General features: G+C 43.6%; 1 protein-coding gene across 1 annotated transcript in view; it reads left to right on the top strand.

Annotated features, from left to right (window-relative positions):
- The window catches only part of LOC137305428 (meiosis inhibitor protein 1-like), a 195,981-nt gene that overhangs the window by 6,293 nt on the left and 170,781 nt on the right, over positions 1 to 18,907 (top strand). Inside the window, exons 2-5 of the mRNA XM_067974254.1 lie at positions 3,640 to 3,763; positions 6,332 to 6,382; positions 9,763 to 9,836; positions 14,373 to 14,478. Coding sequence (XP_067830355.1) covers positions 3,640 to 3,763; positions 6,332 to 6,382; positions 9,763 to 9,836; positions 14,373 to 14,478 — 355 coding nt within the window. The remainder of the gene's footprint in view (positions 1 to 3,639; positions 3,764 to 6,331; positions 6,383 to 9,762; positions 9,837 to 14,372; positions 14,479 to 18,907) is intronic.

The following is an 18,907-nucleotide window of genomic DNA, read 5'->3' on the forward strand; positions in this document are numbered from 1 at the left end:
CTACCACTGAGCTACGGCTGACCCGAGTGCCATTTAATCTGCTGTTGCAACCTCCCTCCAAAGGGATATATGCTAAAGGATGGGCATATAGCATCTACACATCCACACCTGTGCAACTTGACCTGTGAAGCAAGCTTTCAGTGGTCCTGCTTTTTCAGGTACCTTAAATAGGAGGATTTCCATTGGGAAACCTTTTGCCAGTCATGATGCTGGAGGCAAAAAGAAAGTATTAGCACAATGGTTAATGACAACCCAAATGTCAGTGAAGAAAAACAACAGAATAAAGTTAAAAGGGGCACATTAACCGTACTTTTGTATTGCTTCGAGCCGAGCTACCCTCCATTAAAATGACACAGAAGAAAGGCTGATGATAAACATCAGGTTATTATAACGGTAGAGAATCTAGCTGAATACAGAGAGTGCAGAGGAGAACTGAAAGGGGAAATAAGAGGGGCAAAGTGAACGTATGAGAAAAGTTTAGCAGGTTACATAAAAGGGAACACTAAAGTCTTTTATAAACATATAAAGAGTAAAAGGATATTCAAAGGAAAGGTGGGGCTGATTAAGGACCTAAAAGGAAATCTTGTAGAGACAGAGGACATGGCTGAGGTACTTAATGAGTACTTTGCATCTGTCTTCACTAAAGAAGAGGATGCTGCCAATGTTGCAGTAAAGGAGGAGGGGCTAGAGAAATTGGATAGGATAAAAATAGATAAAGAGACGGTTCTTAAATGGTTGGTAGTGCTCAAGGTAGAAATGTCACCTGGTTCAGATGGAATGCATCCGAGGTTGCTGAGTGAAGTAAGGGTGGAAATAGCGGAGTCTTTGGCCACAATCTTTCAGTCCTCCTTGGCTGTGGGAGTGGTGCCAGAGGACTAGAGGGTTGCAAATGTTACACCCCTGTTCAAAAAAAGGGGAGAGAGAAAAACCAGGTAACTACAGGCCAATCAGCCTAACCTTGGTGGTGGGGAAACCTCTAGAGAGCATAATCGGGGACAAAATGAAGTCACTTGGAAGAACATGGGTCAATAAATGACAGCCAACATGGATTTGTTTAAGGCAAATCATGTCTGACGAACTTGATTGCGTTCTTTGAAGTAACGGAGAGGGTTGATTAAGGTAGTGCAATTAATGTGGTCTATATGGATTTTCAAAAGGCGTTTGATGAAGTGCCACATAATAGACTTGTTAGCAAAATTGAAGCCCATGCGATTAAATGGGCAGTGACAGCAGGATACGAAATTGGCTGCGAGACAGAAAGCAGAAAGTAATAGTGAACGGTTGTTTTTCGGACTGGAGGGAAGTATGCAGTGGTGTCCCCCAGGGGTTGGTATTAGGACCACTGCTCTTTTTGATATATATTAAATACCTAGACTTAGTTATAGGGGGCATAATTCCAAAGTTTTCAGATGACACAAAGCTTGGAAATGTAGTGTGGAGGATAGTGGCAGACTTCAGGAGGACATAGACAGACTGGTAGAATGGCAGGCACATGGCAGATGAAACTTAATGTGTGAAATGATTCATTTTGGTAGGAAGGATGAGGAGAGGCAATATAAACTAAATGGTACAACTTTAAAGGGGGTGCAGGAACAGAGAGATCTAGGGGTGCACATACACAAATCTTTGAAGGTGACAGGACAAGTTGAGAAGGCTGTTAAAAAAAGCACATGAGATCCTGGGCTTTATTGATAGAGGCGTAGAGAACAAAAACAAGGAAGTTATACTAAACATTTGTAAAACACTGGTCAGGCCTCAGCTGGAGTATTGTGTTCAATTCTGGGCATCACACTTTAGGAAAGATGTCAAGGGTTTGGAGAGGGTGCAGAGGAGATTTACTAGGATAATACCAGGGAAGAGGGATTTCAGTTATCTGGAAAGACTAGAGAAGCTGGGCCTGCAATTTTAATGTGGAGCCAGAAGGAGCACTCTTGCTGCATATTCAGGTAAGTTTAAAAAAAAGCCTTCTGACTCAGGCGAGAGTGCAACCACTGAGCCACGGCTGACACCGAGTCCTATTTAGTCTGCTGTTGCAACCCCCCTCCAAAGGGATATATGCTAAAGGGTGGGCATATAGCATCTACACATCCACAGGTGTACAGAAGAAAACTGACCGCAGCATGCATAGCGCATACCCAGTGCGGAATGACAGCGTGCACACCACACTGGAGCTATCAGTGCCTGTTTCTTGCCTAAAAAACATGCACTGTACGATCCAATTTCTAAGCCCTTCTGTCTACGCTCAATTTCTGGCAACTTTCTCCATTAGAAATTCCTATGTCCTCATTTATGATGGAAACTGCCTATGTAAACTTGTCACACTGTCAATATACTTTCCTGCCAATGGTGGCATTGCAGGCCAGCACTGACAGGAGGGTATAATTACAGTATGACAAGTTTATATTGGCCGTTTTCTTTATAAATGTGGACATAGGAGTTTATAATCAAAGAAGAAACATAAGGACAGAATTATGACTTCAAATTGGGGACTGAATTGCATCCGTGCGTCCTGGTCCAATTATCTCTTGCTCTTTATTTGTGCTTCATCTGAAGACTACAATTGGTCTTGTCTCCATTTATACAATGCTACGGGAGATTGACTGGTACTCTATAAACTTCATTAAGCTGAGAGATGCACGCATACACAGCGGTGGGTGCGGGATCATTTCGATTTTGTGCTATAGCATAAATGGGTGAATGCAAATCGGCAGCCTGTTTTACATCTCTCTTGGGAGAGGGTTAGGTTAAAATTACCCCCAAGTTTTATATATGCAGCAATCTCTTAGAAAGTTATAAGCCAGTCCTGCTATACCTGGACTGCCTCCTCAACTGCTGACAGGCCCCTGCACTCCCGCTTCCCCTCCCCCTCCCCCTCCCCTCCCCTTGCTGCTGACAGACATCAGAAAGCCACCAACGACCCAAACCCCACTTTCCACTTCCCAAGTTCTGCCAAACCCCAGGTTGTTCCTCCACAGTGATGCCAGACCAAAGGCAATCTGAGCAGCCTCACCACTGTAGCTAAACTCCAGAATCCCCACCTCGGTTCTGCCAAAGTCCAGGACCATTCCCTAGGGCTACCAAAGCCTAAGACCTTCTCCAGTGTAGCAAACCCCACTTCCCTATCTACTACTGCTAAATATTTTATGTCTAACTCCAGCTGATACACCTTGCATACCATCTTATGTATTCTCGGCTTTAAAACTGGTACTGGATTATCTTAAGGCTCAATTTAAGGTTTTCACAGAATAATGGATAGGCGTGAAATTTAATCCCAAAGCACCGGTAAGAATCCGAGGTACCATTTAATAAAAATGAAACTTGACTTAATCAGCCGATGTAAATCAGTAGCCTTGATGTTATCCCCTACATGGCATAAACACCACTATTATTATATAACAACGTATCCTCTGACTCACTGTGAACAATGCTGGTAAATAGATATAAAACTAGAATTCATTTCTGTTGCTGTAAGTTAATGTTCATTGTTATTTTGAAGGGTCAAGATCCATATAAAACATTAAACTTTTAGGGTAGCTGAGAAATTTTGAGACAACCCCGAATGGTGACACTGCCAGCAAATTTTCCTAGTGTTTAACTCCATGTTGTTTTGTACTGATCTAACTATTGCTTACTTTTCAGGTTGTTCGCAAAAAGTATGCGCTGGCTTGCTTCCGGAATGTTCTGGTAAGATTCCCGTGCACTGTGGTCGAACTGCTATCGGTGGATGCTCGAGTGTGCATTCACTTCATAGTCACTCTGCTGGGTAAGGCTTAAGTGATTTCAGAATAACAACACAATTTCATGTAATTTTTTTTGTAATTGTTTTGCACTCAAGGTGAGGGGTGTCACTGGAATGGAATGGAATGGAATGGGAATTCAACTCTATGTCAGGTAACCAGTATCAGCATCAAGGATAGCATGGTTAGATACAGAGTAATGCACCCTGTCCTGCCCAATAATATGCCTTAGTCCTAGCCTCAGAAGAACATCCCTGTACTACACATGGTGAGATTTCTCCCATGATTATAATTACTATAATTTTAAATTATTTTGAAGTGTGAACATTTTCTAGAATGGAATAATATATTGGGCCGGATTTTCCTGTGAAAATAATGGCGTGGCTAACAGGGCTCACTGTTATTTCTGTGCATCTGGTAAAGCGACTTCCAGCAATGGCACATGCACAGTAAAACGCGGAAATCTGGAAGTTGCTATACCAGATGCGACCCTCCTCCGTAAACTCCGTGAGAACGACATCTCATCGGCTGGCTCCCAGTTCAAATGAGTGGACTGCACTGACCTGATGGATATGAACTAATCTTGCCAAAAAAAAGGTACGTCAAGTCATTTTAAGCTTAAGTGCACTTTTAATGGCTTGGTAAGTCTTAATGACTGCCAAACAACCTCTCTGGCACTGAAAATTAACTTTTACAAGTGTGGAGTCATATTCCTTCAGATTTTAATTGTTGTTGGACATTTAAAAAAATTTAATTTTTATCTTTCTATTTTTTCTTTCTGTCTCTTGTATCTTTGTCGCTTAATTTAATATTTCTTACCCTCTCTTTATTTCGCTTTCTGTACCTGATTTTACATTGAATTCACTATTCTAATTTACACTTCCTGGTTCTGACTCTGCGCTGCTTATTAACATACTTCAATCTAATTAAACCCAGCAACTATAGACCAGTCAGTTTAACCTCAGTGGTGGGGAAACTTAGAAACGATAATCCGGGACAGAATTAACAGTCACTTGGTTGAGTGTGGATTGATTAGGGACAGCCAGCACGGATTTGTTAAAGGCAAATCGTGTTTAACTAACCTGATAGAGTTTTTTGATGAGGTAACAGAGAGGGTAGATGAGGGCAATGCAGTTGATTCGGTGTATGTGGACTTTCAAAAGGCGTTTGATAAAGTGCCTCATGGTAGGCTTATCATTAAGATTGCGGCCCATGGAATAAAGGGGGCAGTAGCAACATGGATACAGAATTGGCTTAGTGACAGGAAACAGAGAATAGTGCTGGTGCTGGGACCACTGCTTTTCTTGATATATATTAATGACTTGGACTTGGGTATACAGGGCACAATTTCAAAATTTGCAAATGGCACAAAATTTGGAAGGGTAGTAAACAGTGAGGAGGATATTGATAGACTTCAAGAGGATATAGATTGGCTCATGGCATGGGCGGACACGTGGCAGATGAAATTTAAGGCAGAAAAATGCAAAGTGATACATTTCGGTAGGAAGAACGAGGAGAGGCAATATAAACTAAAGGGCACAACTCTAAAAGGGGTACGGGAACAGAGATCTGTGGGTATGTGTGCACAAATCTTTGAACGTGGCAGGGCAGGTTGAGAAAGCGGTTAAAAAAGCATATGGGATCCTGGGCTTTATAAATAGAGGTATAGAGTACGAAAGCATGGAAGTCATGATGAACCTTTATAAAACACTGGTTCGGCCACAACTGGAGTATTATGTCCAGTTTTGGTCACCGCACTTTAGGAAAGATGTGAAGGCCTTCGAGAGGGTGCAGAAGAGATTTACTAGAATGATTCCAGGAATATGAAGGGCTCTAGTTACGTGGATAGACTGGAGAAGCTGGGGTTGTTCTCCTTGGAACAGAGACGGTTGCGAGGAGATTTGATAGAGGTATTCAAAATCATGAAGGGTCTAGACAGAGTAGCTAGAGAGAAACTGTTCCCAATGGTGGAAGGGTCAAGAACCAGAGGACATAGATTTAAGGTGATTGGCAAAAGAACCAAAGGTGACATGAGGAAAAACTTTTTTACACAGCGAGTGGTTAGGATCTGGAACGCACTGCCTGAGGATGGCCTTCAAAAGGGAACTGGATAAGTACTTGAAGGGAAAAAATTTGCAGGGCTACGGGGATAGGGCAGGGGAATGGAACTAGCTGGATTGCTCTTGCATAGAGCGGCGTGGACTTGATGGGCTGAATGGCCACCTTCTGTGCTATAACCTTCCTATGATTCTATGATTCTCTATGAATTGGTTAAGGGGATATGCAGCTGCTTGCCCCATTCACACAGGTCCCAGATGCCTGGGAGAGGGTGCCACGTTGGATCGATCCCATGAGAGGAACTTGCCGTGCAAAAGCCCATGAAAGTCTATGGGCAAGTGCAAGTCTAACAAACGGTGGGTACCGTTCGTTCGCTGCTCACAGGAGAATTTGGCCCATTAGTTTTATTGGTTCTACAGACAAGAATATTTTTAGGTGATTTACTGTTCCAGTATATTCAAATTTTTTTGTAGTCATTCAAAAGTGTAGGTCTTGTTATTTGATTTTTAAACAGCTATACTTTATGTTAATTGTAGATATGCTACGAAATGTTGAAGACAACGTCACATTGGACCTGGTGATTGAAGGTAATGTTGATTGCTTTATGATTCATACTGCAGTACTACTGTGCTACATGATTCATGTTGCAGTGCTAGGAACTTTGTTTCAATGGTTGTAGCCAGGAAGTAACATACTTCCTGTTACTCTGGGTGACTAAAGATATTGAGATTAAAATGAAACAGAAAAAGGAGGCTTATGACAAATGTACGGTTCGTAATACAGTAGAGAATCAGGCTTAATACAGAAAGTACAGAGGAGATCTAGAAAAGGGAATAAAAAGGCAAAGAGAGAGCATGAGAATAGATTAGCGGCTAACATAAAAGAGAACCAAAAGTCTTTTATATACATAAGTAGTAAAAGGGTAGTAAAAGGAAGTGTGGGACAGCTTAGGGACAAAAAAGGAGATCTTCTTGTGGAGGCAGAGGGCACGGCTGAGGCACTAAATGAATACTTCGTATCCGTCTTCACTAGAGAAGAGGATGCTGCCATTGTAACAGTAAAGGAGGAGGTAGTAGCGATATTGGATTGTATAAAAATAGAGGAGGAACTTAAAAGATTGGCAGTGCTCAAAAGTAGAAAAGTCACCTCGTCCAGATGGGATGCATCCTTGGTTACTGAGGGAAGTAAGGGTGGAAATTTTGGAGACTCTGGCCACAATCTTCCAATCCTCCTTAGATATGGAGACGGTACCAGTAGACTGGAGGATTGCAAATGTTACACCCCTGTTTAAAAAAACGGGAGAGGGATAAACCCGGCAATTATAGGCCAGTCAGCCTGACGTCGGTGGTGGGGAAAAATTTAGAGACAATAATTCACTCCACGTGATACCAAAAAACGGCTGAGTGCACTGGATACAACAAAGGCTATGGGCCCCGACAACATCCTGGCTGTAGTGCTGAAGACTTGTGCTCCAGAACTAGCTGCGCCTCTAGCCAAGCTCTTCCAGTACAGCTACAACACTGGCATCTATCCGACAATGTGGAAAATTGCCCAGGTATGTCCTGTCCACAAAAAGCAGGACAAATCCAATCCGGCCAATTACCGCCCCATCAGTCCACTCTCGATCATCAGCAAAGTGATGGAAGGTATTGTCGACAGTGCTATCAAGTGGCACTTACTCACCAATAACCTGCTCACTGATGCTCAGTTTGGGTTCCGCCAGGACCACTCGGCTCCAGACCTCATTACAGCCTTAGTCCAAACATGGACAAAAGAGCTGAATTCCAGAGGTGAGGTGAGTGTGACTGTCCTTGACATCAAGGCAGCATTTGACCGAGTGTGGCACCAAGGAGCCCTAGTAAAATTGAAGTCAATGGGAATCGGGGAAACTCTCCAGTGGCTGGATTCATACCTAGCACAAAGGAAGATGGTGGTGGTTTTTGGAGGCCAATCATCTCAGCCCCAGGACATTGCTGCAGGAGTTCCTCAGGGCAGTGTCCTAGGCTCAACCATTTTCAGCTGCTTCATGAATGACCTTCCCTCCATCATAAGGTCAGAAATGGGGATGTTCGCTGATGATTGCACAGTGTTCAGTTCCATTCGCAACCCCTCAGATAATGAAGATGTTCGTGCCTGCATGCAGCAAGACCTGGACAACATCCAGGCTTGGGCTGATAAGTGGCAAGTAACATTCACCCCAGACAAGTGCCAGGCAATGATCATCTCCAACAAGAGAGAGTCTAACCACCTCCCCTTAACATTCAACAGCATTACATCGTCGAATCCCTCACCATCAACATCCTAGGGGTCGCCATTGACCAGAATCTCAACTGGACCAGCCACATAAATACTGTGGCAACAAGAGCAGGTCAGAGGCTGGGTATTCTGTGGCGAGTGACTCACCTCCTGACTCCCCAAAGCCTTTCCACCATCTACAAGGCACAAGTCAGGAGTGTGATGGAATACTCTCCACTTGCCTGGATGAGTGCAGCTCCAACAACACTCAAGAAGCTCGACTCCACCCAGGACAAAGCAGCCCGCTTGATTGGCACCCCATCCACCACCCTAAACATTCACTCCCTTCACCACCGGCGCAACGTGGCTGCAGTGTGTACCATCCATGGGATGCACTGCAGCACCTCGCCAAGGCTTCTTCAACAGCACCTCCCAAACCCACGACCTCTACCACCTAGAAGGACAAGGGCAGCAGGCACATGGGAACAACACCACCTGCACGTTCCCCTCCAAGTCGCACACCATCCCAACTTGGAAATATATCGCCGTTCCTTCATCATCGCTGGGTGAACATCCTGGAACTCCCTACCTAACAGCAATGTCGGAGAACCATCACCACATGGACTGCAGCAGTTCGAGGAGGCGGCTCACCACCACCTTCTCAAGGGCAATTAGGTATGGGCAATAAATGCTAGCCTTGCCAGCGAAGCCCACATCCCATGAACGAATAATAAAAAAAACATATATCTGGCCATTACCTTCAAAAGATTGGACATTTCTGGAATATACCACACTGGCAGAACCTCATGTTCAAGGTAAAACTATTAGATTTACGTACAAGTGAAATCATTATGCAGTAGCAGAAAGATACAGCAAGTTACCGGAGGTACAGATACTTAGAAAACAATAAAGGTAAAATCAGGCCATGAGAATTTCAAGTAATTTATCCAGAATGTTTTTCTTACGCAGTCTGATAATCTGCAAGACTTTTGGAAGAAGCAGTCTTTTCAATGTGATATTTGTGCTTGATGAGGTAATACTCCTGCCTGCTGCATGGAGTCCAGCAATGAATTTGTGCTCTCACAACTTAAAGATATTGAGGAAAACCTGCAGTATATATTCCATTCCAAAAAGCCTGTGAAAACAGAACTGTCAATCAAGTCCAAAGATACAATGGTACATGCTGTGCATAGAACCACTTGACAAATATTGATTAACATCTTGTCCTTGCTTTGTATATCTATTCATGCTTTGACTAAGTATAATTACTTAAGCATCAAGGACAAAGCTTCCTTATCCTGGCTCAATTACAGATCAGAAAATCTGTCTGGATTTTCCCTGACAGCTGTGCTCCAGCTCCTCATGTAGTATAATAAGGAAAGACAGCTTCCATAAATAACTAGTTATTTCTAAAACACATTTACAGTTTTTAAAAATCAGAACACATTTATAAATGGGAATTATCTGCACAGTGCTATATATATATATATGGTAATAATATATATAATTATGTATATTATCTAAATTATATGATGCATAATTATAATATGTAGATTAAATTTTATTTTCAGTCAGTGCAGATGGATCCCATATGTAAGAGTGTTTGTAGCCTATTGCATTGTCATTGAAGTACATTTGCAGTTCTTGTATAGCCTCACTAAGTCATGCCTTAGTGAAGTATAATGAAAGCAATTCATTGAGCAACATGGCTAATGCTTTTGCATTCCTTCAGTTCTCGTACTTCTTACTGCAGAATTGAAGTCAGAGCAGTTTGTGTGCTGTGTGCTGGATGAATGCCAGAAACAGGTCAGTAATTGCATAGATGGGAATTATGTCACAATATTTTCATAATGATAATAATTAGCTGAAAACGGTATTAAAATAGAGTACAGCACATCCTATTGAAAAATACAATTGGTATTTCCTTTGGTGGAAAGTTTGCCATTATAAAAATAATTTTAAACACATAGAAATACAGGGGAGGGGAACCAGAATGAAGCATCAGAGAGCAGAAACAAGGTGCAGAGGACTAGGAGAGATGAACACACGGGAGAAATGCAAGGCAGACTAAGGTGGGTTTGGAGTGCATGTGTGTAAATGTATGGAGTATGGCAAATAAGGTTGGTGAGCTGCAGGCACAAGTTGCCACGTGGGATTATGATTTGGTGGCAATAGCGGAGACCCGGCTCAAACTAGGTGAGGAATGGGCACTTAATATTCCTGGCTACAATGTATTCAGGAGAAACAGGGAAGGAAAAAAATGGAGGGGGTTGGCAGTATTAATCAAAGATACTGTTGCAGTATGCAGGTGCAGCAGGTGATCAAGAAGGCCAATGGAATGTTGGCGTTTATTGCTAGGGGGATAGAATATAAAAACAGGGAGGTATTGCTGCAGTTATATAAGGTACTGGTGAGACCGCACCTGGAATACTGCATACAGTTTTGGTGTCCATACTTAAGAAAAGACATACTTGCTCTCGAGGCAGTACAAAGAAGGTTCACTCGGTTAATCCCGGGGATGAGGGGGCGGACATATGAGGAGAGGTTGAGTAGATTGGGACTCTACTCATTGGAGTTCAGAAGAATGAGAGGCGATCTTATTGAACCATATAAGATTCTGAAGGGGCTTGATCGGGTGGATGCGGTGAGGATGTTCCCAAGGATGGGTGAAACTAGAACTAGGGGGCATAATCTTAGAATAAGAGGCTGCTCATTCAAAACTGAGATGAGGAGAAACTTCTTCACTCAGAGGGTAGTAGGTCTGTGGAATTTGCTGCCCCAGGAAGCTGTGGAAGCTACATCATTGAATAAATTCAAAGCAGAAATAGACAGTTTCCTAGAAGTAAAGGGAATTAGGGGTTACGGGGAGTGGGCAGGAAATTGGACATGAATTTAGATTTGAGGTTAGGATCAGATCAGCCATGATCTTATTAAATGGCGGAGCAGGCTCGAAGGGCCGATTGGCCTACTCCTGCTCCTATTTCTTATGTTCTTACTGTTACAGCCTTGGAAAGGGATGATGTGCTTGAGGATTCAAAGACAGAGTCTATTTTGTTAGAGTTAAGGAACATAAGAGGAGCTATTACACTGCTGCATAGGCCACCAAATAGTGGGGAAGAGATAGAGGAGCAAATTTGTAGACAAATTTTAGAAAGATGTAAAATCAATAGAGTAGTGATAACGGGGGACTTCAATTATCCTAATATAGACTAGGTAAAGAACAGTGTAAAGGGCAAAGAGGGGGAGGAATTCCTGAAATATGTACAAGAGAACTTTCATGATCATTATGTTTCCAGCCCAACAAGGAAGGAAGCAGTGGTGGATGTGGTTCTGGGGAGTGAAGTGGGGCTAGCGGAGCATGTTTCAGTGGGAGAGCATTTGGGAAGCAGTGATCACAGTATCATTAGTTTTTGAGTAGCAATGGAAAAGGACAAGGAACATTCAAAGGTGAAAATACTTAACTGGAAGAGGGCTAATTTCAGTGAGTTGGAAAGGGATTTAGCCCAGGTGGATTGGAAACAAAGATTGACAGGTTAAACAGCAAATGAGCAATGGGAGGCCTTCAAAGAGGAGATAGTTTGAGTACAAACTAGACACATTCCTATGTGGGGGAAAAGAGGGACATCCAAAGCTAGAGCTTCCTGGATGACTAAAGAAATTGAGGTTAAAATGAAACAGAAAAATGAGGCTTCTGATAAATGTCAAGTTCATAATACAATACAATACAGAATCAAGCTAAATACAGAGAGTGCAGAGGAAAACCGAAAAAAGGAAATAAGAGGGGCAAAGAGAAGGTATGAGAAAAGATTAGCAGGTAACATAAAAAGGAACCCAAAGGTCTCTTATAAAGATATAAGGAAAGGTGGGCTGATTGAGGACCAAAAAGGAAATCTTCTGGTGGCGGCAGCGGGCATGGCTGAGGTACTTAATGGATATTTTGTATCTGTCTTCACTAAAGAAGAGGATGCTGCTAATATCACAGTAAAGGAGGAGTGGGTAGAGAAATTGGAAAGGATAAAAATAAATAAAAAGGAAGGAACTAAAACGGTTAACAGTGCTCGAGGTAGAAAAGTCACACAGTTCAGATGGGATGCGCCCTGGGTTACTAACAACAACGTACATTTATATAGCACCTTTAACGTAGTAAAATGTCCCAAGGTGTTTCACAGGAACATTATCAAAACAAAATTTGACACCGAGCCACAAAAGGAGATACTAGGACATGTGACCAAAAGCTTGGTCAAAGAGGTAGGTTTTAAGGAGTGTCTTAAAGGAGGAGAGAGAGTTGGAGAGGCTTAGGGCGAGAATTATGGAGCTTAGGGCCTAGGCAGCTGAAGGCATAGCTGCCAATAGTGGAGCGATTAAAATCGGGGATGCGCAAGAGGCCAGAATTGGATGAGTGTGGAGATCTCTGAGGGTTGTAGGGCTGGAGGAGGTTACAGAGATAGGGAGGGGCGAGGCCTTGGAGGGATTTGAAAACAAAGATGAGAATTTTTAAATTGAGGCGTTCCCGGACAGGGAGCCAATGTAGATCAGCGAGCACATGAGGTGATGGGTGAACAGGATTTGGTGTGAGTTAGGATACAGGCAGCAGAGTTTTGGATGAGCTCAAGTTTATGGAGGGTGGAAATGGGAGACCGGCCAGGAGCATGTAAGGGTGGAAGTAACAGAGGCTGCAGCCATATTCTTTCAATCCTCCTTGGATAGGGAGTTGTGCCAGTGGACTGGAGGATTGCAAATGTTACACCACTGTTCAAAAAAGGGAAGAGAGATAAACCCAGCAACTACAGGCCAGTCAGCCTAACATCGGTGGTGGGGAAACTTCCAGAGACAATAATCCAGGACAAAATTAATTGTCACTTGGAAGAACATGGGTTAATAAATGACGGCCAAGATGGATTTGTTAAAGGCAAATCGTGTCTGACTAACTTGAATGAGTTTTTTTAGTGTAGCTGAGAGTGTTGATGAAGGTAGTGCAGTTGATGATGTGTACATGGACTTTCAAAAGGCGTTTTAATAAAGTGCCATATAATAGACCTGTTAGCAAAATTGAAGCCCAAGGGATTAAAGGGGCAGTGGCAGCGAGGGTACGAAATTGGCTGAGACACAGAAAGCAGAGAGTAGTGAATGGTTGTTTTTCCGACTGGTAGGAAGTATACAGTGGTGTCCCCCAGGGGTTGGTATTAGGACCACTATTCTCTTTGATATATATTAATGACCTGGAGTTGTTTCCGGGTGACACAAAGCTTGGAAATGTAGTAAATAGTGAGGAGGATAGTAGCAGACTTCAGGAGGATGTGGGCAGATTGGTGAAATGGGCAGAGACATGGCAGATAAAATTTAATGCAGGGAAGTGTGAAGTGATGCATTTTGGAAGGAAAAATGAGGAGAGGCAGTACAAACTAAATGGTATGATTTTAAAGGGGGTGCAGGAACAGAGTTCACATTACAAATCTTTGAAGGTGATAAAGCTGTTTTTAAAAAAAGCATTCGGGATCCTTGCCTCGTAACAAATCACTGGGTAGGCCTCAGCAGGACCCCACTTCCTTCCTGTGGGTGTCCTGCTTGCCTGCTCGAAAGAGCAGGTTAAGATGGGGAGACGGCGAGAAGGAAGTGTGATCGGTGGGGGTAACTGACACCTGTTATTTTAACTGCCCCCCCCCCCGGCTCGGTTTCCACCAGGTGGGGACGGTTAAAATTGGTGCCATGATTTCTAGGGCTTCGGCAATTTCCTTTCTCATCTCCATCAAGATCCTAGGATGTATCCCGTTGAGCCCTGGCGCTTTGTCTTCCTTTAACCGTACTAACTTATTTAAAAATTTTCCATGTATCCATCATAGTATTGTATATCTCGTTCTCAATCATTTCAGGACTCACCTCCCCTCCGATATACTTCTTTGGAACACCAATGCAAATTACTTATAAAATACCTCTGCCATTTTTTGATCATCACCTACAAATTGCCGATCCTCTCCTCTCCACTTCGCTTTTAACAATTCTCTTTTTACTAATATATTTATAAAATATTTTATTGTTTCAAGTAAATTTCTTGCAAATCATGTTATTAACATGTTTGCTGGCTACTTAACATAATTAGCCAGAGTGGAGAGCGCACTAGAGTGAGGTGGGAACAAAGTGTGAACAGTACTTCTAAAACGGGAATTTGGCTAGAGTGGGAATTTGGAGCAGAGGGTGAAGGAAAACTGGAAAAGCCCTTCTTGAGCTGTCGGTACAGGCAAGCCTGTATCATAAATTAGTTCAGTCATTTTTGCTGGAATTGAAAAATTGGGCTTAGAGATATCTTTTAAAAATTGTTGGTACCCTGTTTCTCCTTTTTTCCAGTTGTCAGAAAAAAACAGTATGAGGAGGAGTTTACCAATATTTACGCTGCTGGGTAAACTGTTACTCGCCATCCCATTCCTCGCAGAGAAGTTGATACAGGAGTATGGTGAGTATTCAGAGAAAGACATAAGGCCATACCACAAATATTGAGATGAGGCTTCAGGACGGGGGAAAGGAACACTTTTCTAATCTACCATGCATTATCAGAATTCCCAGATCTGGCAGACCAGTGGGTAGTTTCACTGCTTTCTTCTACTGTGCCATAGTGATGTGATTAATGCCAGGTGCAGAAGAACAACACTGCAACAGTGATACATTTCCTAAACCTCTTGTGGTCTCTAAGTAAGACAGCCAATTAATACCGAATTAGGGACATTTTTGTACGGGAGACTTGTGCCTATTGGGAACTGAGTTAAAACTGAACAAACTCACTTACAACCGTTACAGCTGGTAAGAGGGAGAAGACAATCTTGGGCAGATATCAACTTGGCCAGCTATCCTCAAGAGGAGCTTCCGCTGGGAGCCTGGAGTGCCCACCTGTTTCAGGCAGTAGGTCCTTTTAACATGCAAATCGGGGTCCTATGACACACAGGATCCCGATTGCGATTTTGGCAGACAACCAGGTGGTGCATGCGCCATGCATCCTTCGCTCAGTTTTACTGGCGGTACAACTGAAAACGTACCAGAAAGGTAAGGTTAGAATTATTTTTGTATGGCCAGGAGGAACAGGAGCGCTTCTTTGGGCTCTAGAAGAATAACGTAGGTTGCTGTCGCCCTAGACTCCCCCACTTCTGTGATCGTTCCTCTCCGCGCCCCCCCCCCCACCCACCCCGGGCACCTATCTTCCTGACAGCTGGGTCGGCCTCTGGGCCATCCAATATTGGCCAGTTGGCACCTGCAGCTCGCCAGCAGCATGCTAATGAGACCCGGCCCTCAAAGCGACCTGGCAGATCAGGCGTCCAGCCAGCACACTCTGCTGGTCAGCCATCCGATAGTTTAAATCTACCCATCTAATCCATTTAGATTCAGATGCAGGTCCCAAAAGTGGAAGGACAATAGTTTTTTTGTGTTTTATTTATTTCCGTTCAAAAGTTTATATTCACAAACACATTTTAATTTATTTATTTTTTCTAAGTAATTTTTATCCCCACTTGTCATTCTTTCCTGATGGCGTTCCCTACTTGCTGTGAAATGCTTCCTTGGGTGCCGGGCATTTTCTGATACCCCAACAATGTGGACATTATTCATGTGTGAACCTTGGCAGTGAGTGTTTGCAGGCTATTTTACAGTGGGGACATCACAACCAAGTCCGATTCTGTCTTCACCCACCTTGTACTTTCCTGGATAGCGATGACTGAAGATGTCACATTTTATTATGCGTAAAGCAATCTTAACCTGATGTGTATTTCGGAGGTGCAGCCTGAAACTGACTAGCACATTCCAACCTGCAAAGCTCTCACAAAGCAACAATTAAACTCTGAGTGATCTCAGCATGCGTTTACTTAAAAACAGTTAGACTATGTGATCTAAAGTGACATAGCTGCACTGTAGCATTGTGCATTACATGAAATAACCCTCCTGTCCTTACAGAACACTGTTATCATCTGACTTACCATTGTCAGTGCCATGGGAGATCTGCTAGTACATCTCTGTACAATGTATTAAAAATCTTGTTTCTGTTTATCACACTTACTTCTTCTGGTCACACTTTTGATGTCACACTTTCGCTGTCCCACTTTGATGATTGCCTCAAAGTAAAATAACAGCAAATCAGAACAGAAGGGGTAAGGAAGGTGTGAATCAAAAGTGAGGAAAGCAGTTAGAAAGCTCTCAGTTAGAAATAACCAATCCTGAATCACCAGTCAGGAGAACCTACAATAGATAAAACTTCCGCCTTTTGACAAAATTTTCATCCACCTTTTTTTCTCAGTCTAAAATAAAGGATTGGATTGTAACATGGAGCAGGGTTGGGGTGGGACGAGGGTGGGACAGGTGTATAACTTTTGGGCTTCATCAAAATTTGAATGGCGGGTTTCCTATTCTTTCGTGTCGGAAACAGGAAGCTCGCAACTTTCTGTGCATAATTTCTGGCAGGCTTCCAGATGCCTACTTAAAGTGGGAATGTATCTCTTGAAGGGAGGTTGCAGCTGCTTTACTGACATTGCAGCCTTTTAGTGCTGGAAGATGGAAGATGAGTTGGAAGAAAGCCCCCAAATTTTCTGAAGCCTCCCTGGAGGTCCTGGTCGAAGAGCTGAGGGAAATTCTCTTTCCTACTAAAGAAGGAAGATATCCAAAATGGATGTTTACCAGGCCTGGGGAGAGGTGGCTGAGCTCGACAGCTTCAGGAGCATGACTTCCAAGACCTGGTTCAATGCAGGAAATGTTTCAGTGACCCGAGATGAGCAGCAAAGGTGAGCACAACTCTTCCTTTCTTCAACAACTTTCTCAATAACACATGACAACAGTCCTTCTCCCTCCCCCAGCACTCTGAACAAGTCCTCCCTGCATCATATCCTTCACCAACCATCACATGGGCGCACTATAGCACCTCTCATTCTCAGTCCAAACACACACTCACCTCTTGCTTATTGGCTTCACAACAACCACAAACAACATTCTCTTCTCACATGGTGGCTGTTGTAGAAACGGAACTCCTTTGATGGCTTCTTCCTCACTTCACAATCCAGCCACTTACTTTCACTTCTTGCACCTTGATTCTTCTCCCTCTCAGCATAGCACAATAAACAAACCTCACACATGTGCACTCTTTTTCAGTAGCCACTCACTAGCTCTTGCCTTCTCTTTTTGCAGGAAAAAATGGGGCATTTCACAAGGCAGCGGAGAAAGACCAGGAGAGGAACACCCAGCATCATGATCCTCTTCGAGCAGGAACAGCAAACTCTCGACATCAGTGGCCCCTTGAGAGCCGTCCGCATTGGAGATTTCAAGGCTGGGGGATTATCTGAACAGGGTCTCTGACTAGTACTTGTACCCCTTCATATACCTCAGAAAAATGTGCATTCAGCCAACTTGACAACATCAAGCTGCATTGTAGAGCCTGTCATCTGCTACCGTCCAGTTGTCAGTGCCAGGCTAACTCCAGTCCATTTTCACTTTTTTTCCTAGGTCCTTCGCAGCATCAAGTGTCTCCAGAGGAGCAGGCCTCGGAGGAGGACAATCCTGAGGAAGCACCATTATGCACTCCATTCCTCTCAAGCACCAGCACAAAGATTAGCACCCCTGGTGGGTTAGACAGTCCTCCCCCAGCTCTGCTGAGGAGGACTGAGATGCGGACTCAGGGGCCCATCTATGAAAAGAAAACTGCTTGTCTCACAAGCAGTTATACAAGGTATTAGAATGTCTACCAAGGAGTATCAGCACCCTTGCTAAAAGTATGGAGGAGTCTGCTTCCAGCTTGTGTAGTGTCAACTTGCGCGACATCACCACTCTGCAGTTTACCTTGGAGCGTGTGCACAACTCCAGGGATGCTTCAGCCGAGCCCTCAGAACAAGAGCCAATTTTAACCTTGCTTCATTTAGGTGGCTGAGGTGCCTGCTGAAAGGCACCTCCATGAATGCATGGAACTTGGGGTCCTGTGATGTAATTAGGAAGCTGATGCGATTTTAATTGGGTGGGTCTGAAGCACCGCACAGCGGCCAACTTGATGAGTAAAACCTCAGAAGGGATTGGCTTCAGGCACTGACTGAATCGTTGGAAGCACTATTTAAAGGGACATTCATATTCAGGTAGTCAGATTATAGGCATCTGTGTGCTGACATGCTTAGTGGATTTCCAAGGGATTTTTGAACTTGGAAATTATTTCTATTTTTTGTTGCCTTATTCACTCTGATTAAGATCTCACAGCTTCTTGTGGGTGCCATTTTTGTTTCATTGCTTTGGATGGAGGAACAGTTGGTGGAAGAGGAGCAGCAGCAGTCTCAACAACTAGGACAAGCAGCAAGTGGGTGTGTTAGAAGACAGGTGAGGGAAGCTGCTTTTCGAATACCTTATCCAGCCCACAGGATCTATAGGCCAAGTCACTTTCCTGAATATGACTGAGGAGCACTGTATCAGGAGGCTGTACTTCCAACAGGCTGTCGCTAATCTACGCAGCTTCCTACAACAGCAACAGCACCTGCTGCCTGCTGGCCTAGGTGACCATGCTTTGCCAGTGGCTGTCAAATTCACCACCGCCATTAACTTCTTTGCCTCAGGCTCCTAGGCTGTTACAAGAGACATCAGCCACATCCCGTAGTCCATAGTGCACTGTTGCATCAAGCAGGTCACTAATGCCCTATTTGTTAGGGCCAATCAATACATCACTTTTCCCATGGACTCCGACACTTAAAATAAGAGAACTCTGGGATTTGCAACTGTGGCTTTCCTTGTGTCCAGGGCATTATGGGCTGCACTCATGTAGTCATCAAGGCATGAGCCAGCTGCTTTTTTAAACAGGGAGGGCTATCACTCAATTAATGTCCAGCTGGTGTGTGATCATCGCAGAAGGATCATGCAAGTCTGTGCCGGTTTTGCAA

Source organism: Heptranchias perlo, chromosome 40 (genome assembly GCF_035084215.1).
Source record: "Heptranchias perlo isolate sHepPer1 chromosome 40, sHepPer1.hap1, whole genome shotgun sequence".
NCBI lineage: Eukaryota > Metazoa > Chordata > Chondrichthyes > Hexanchiformes > Hexanchidae > Heptranchias > Heptranchias perlo.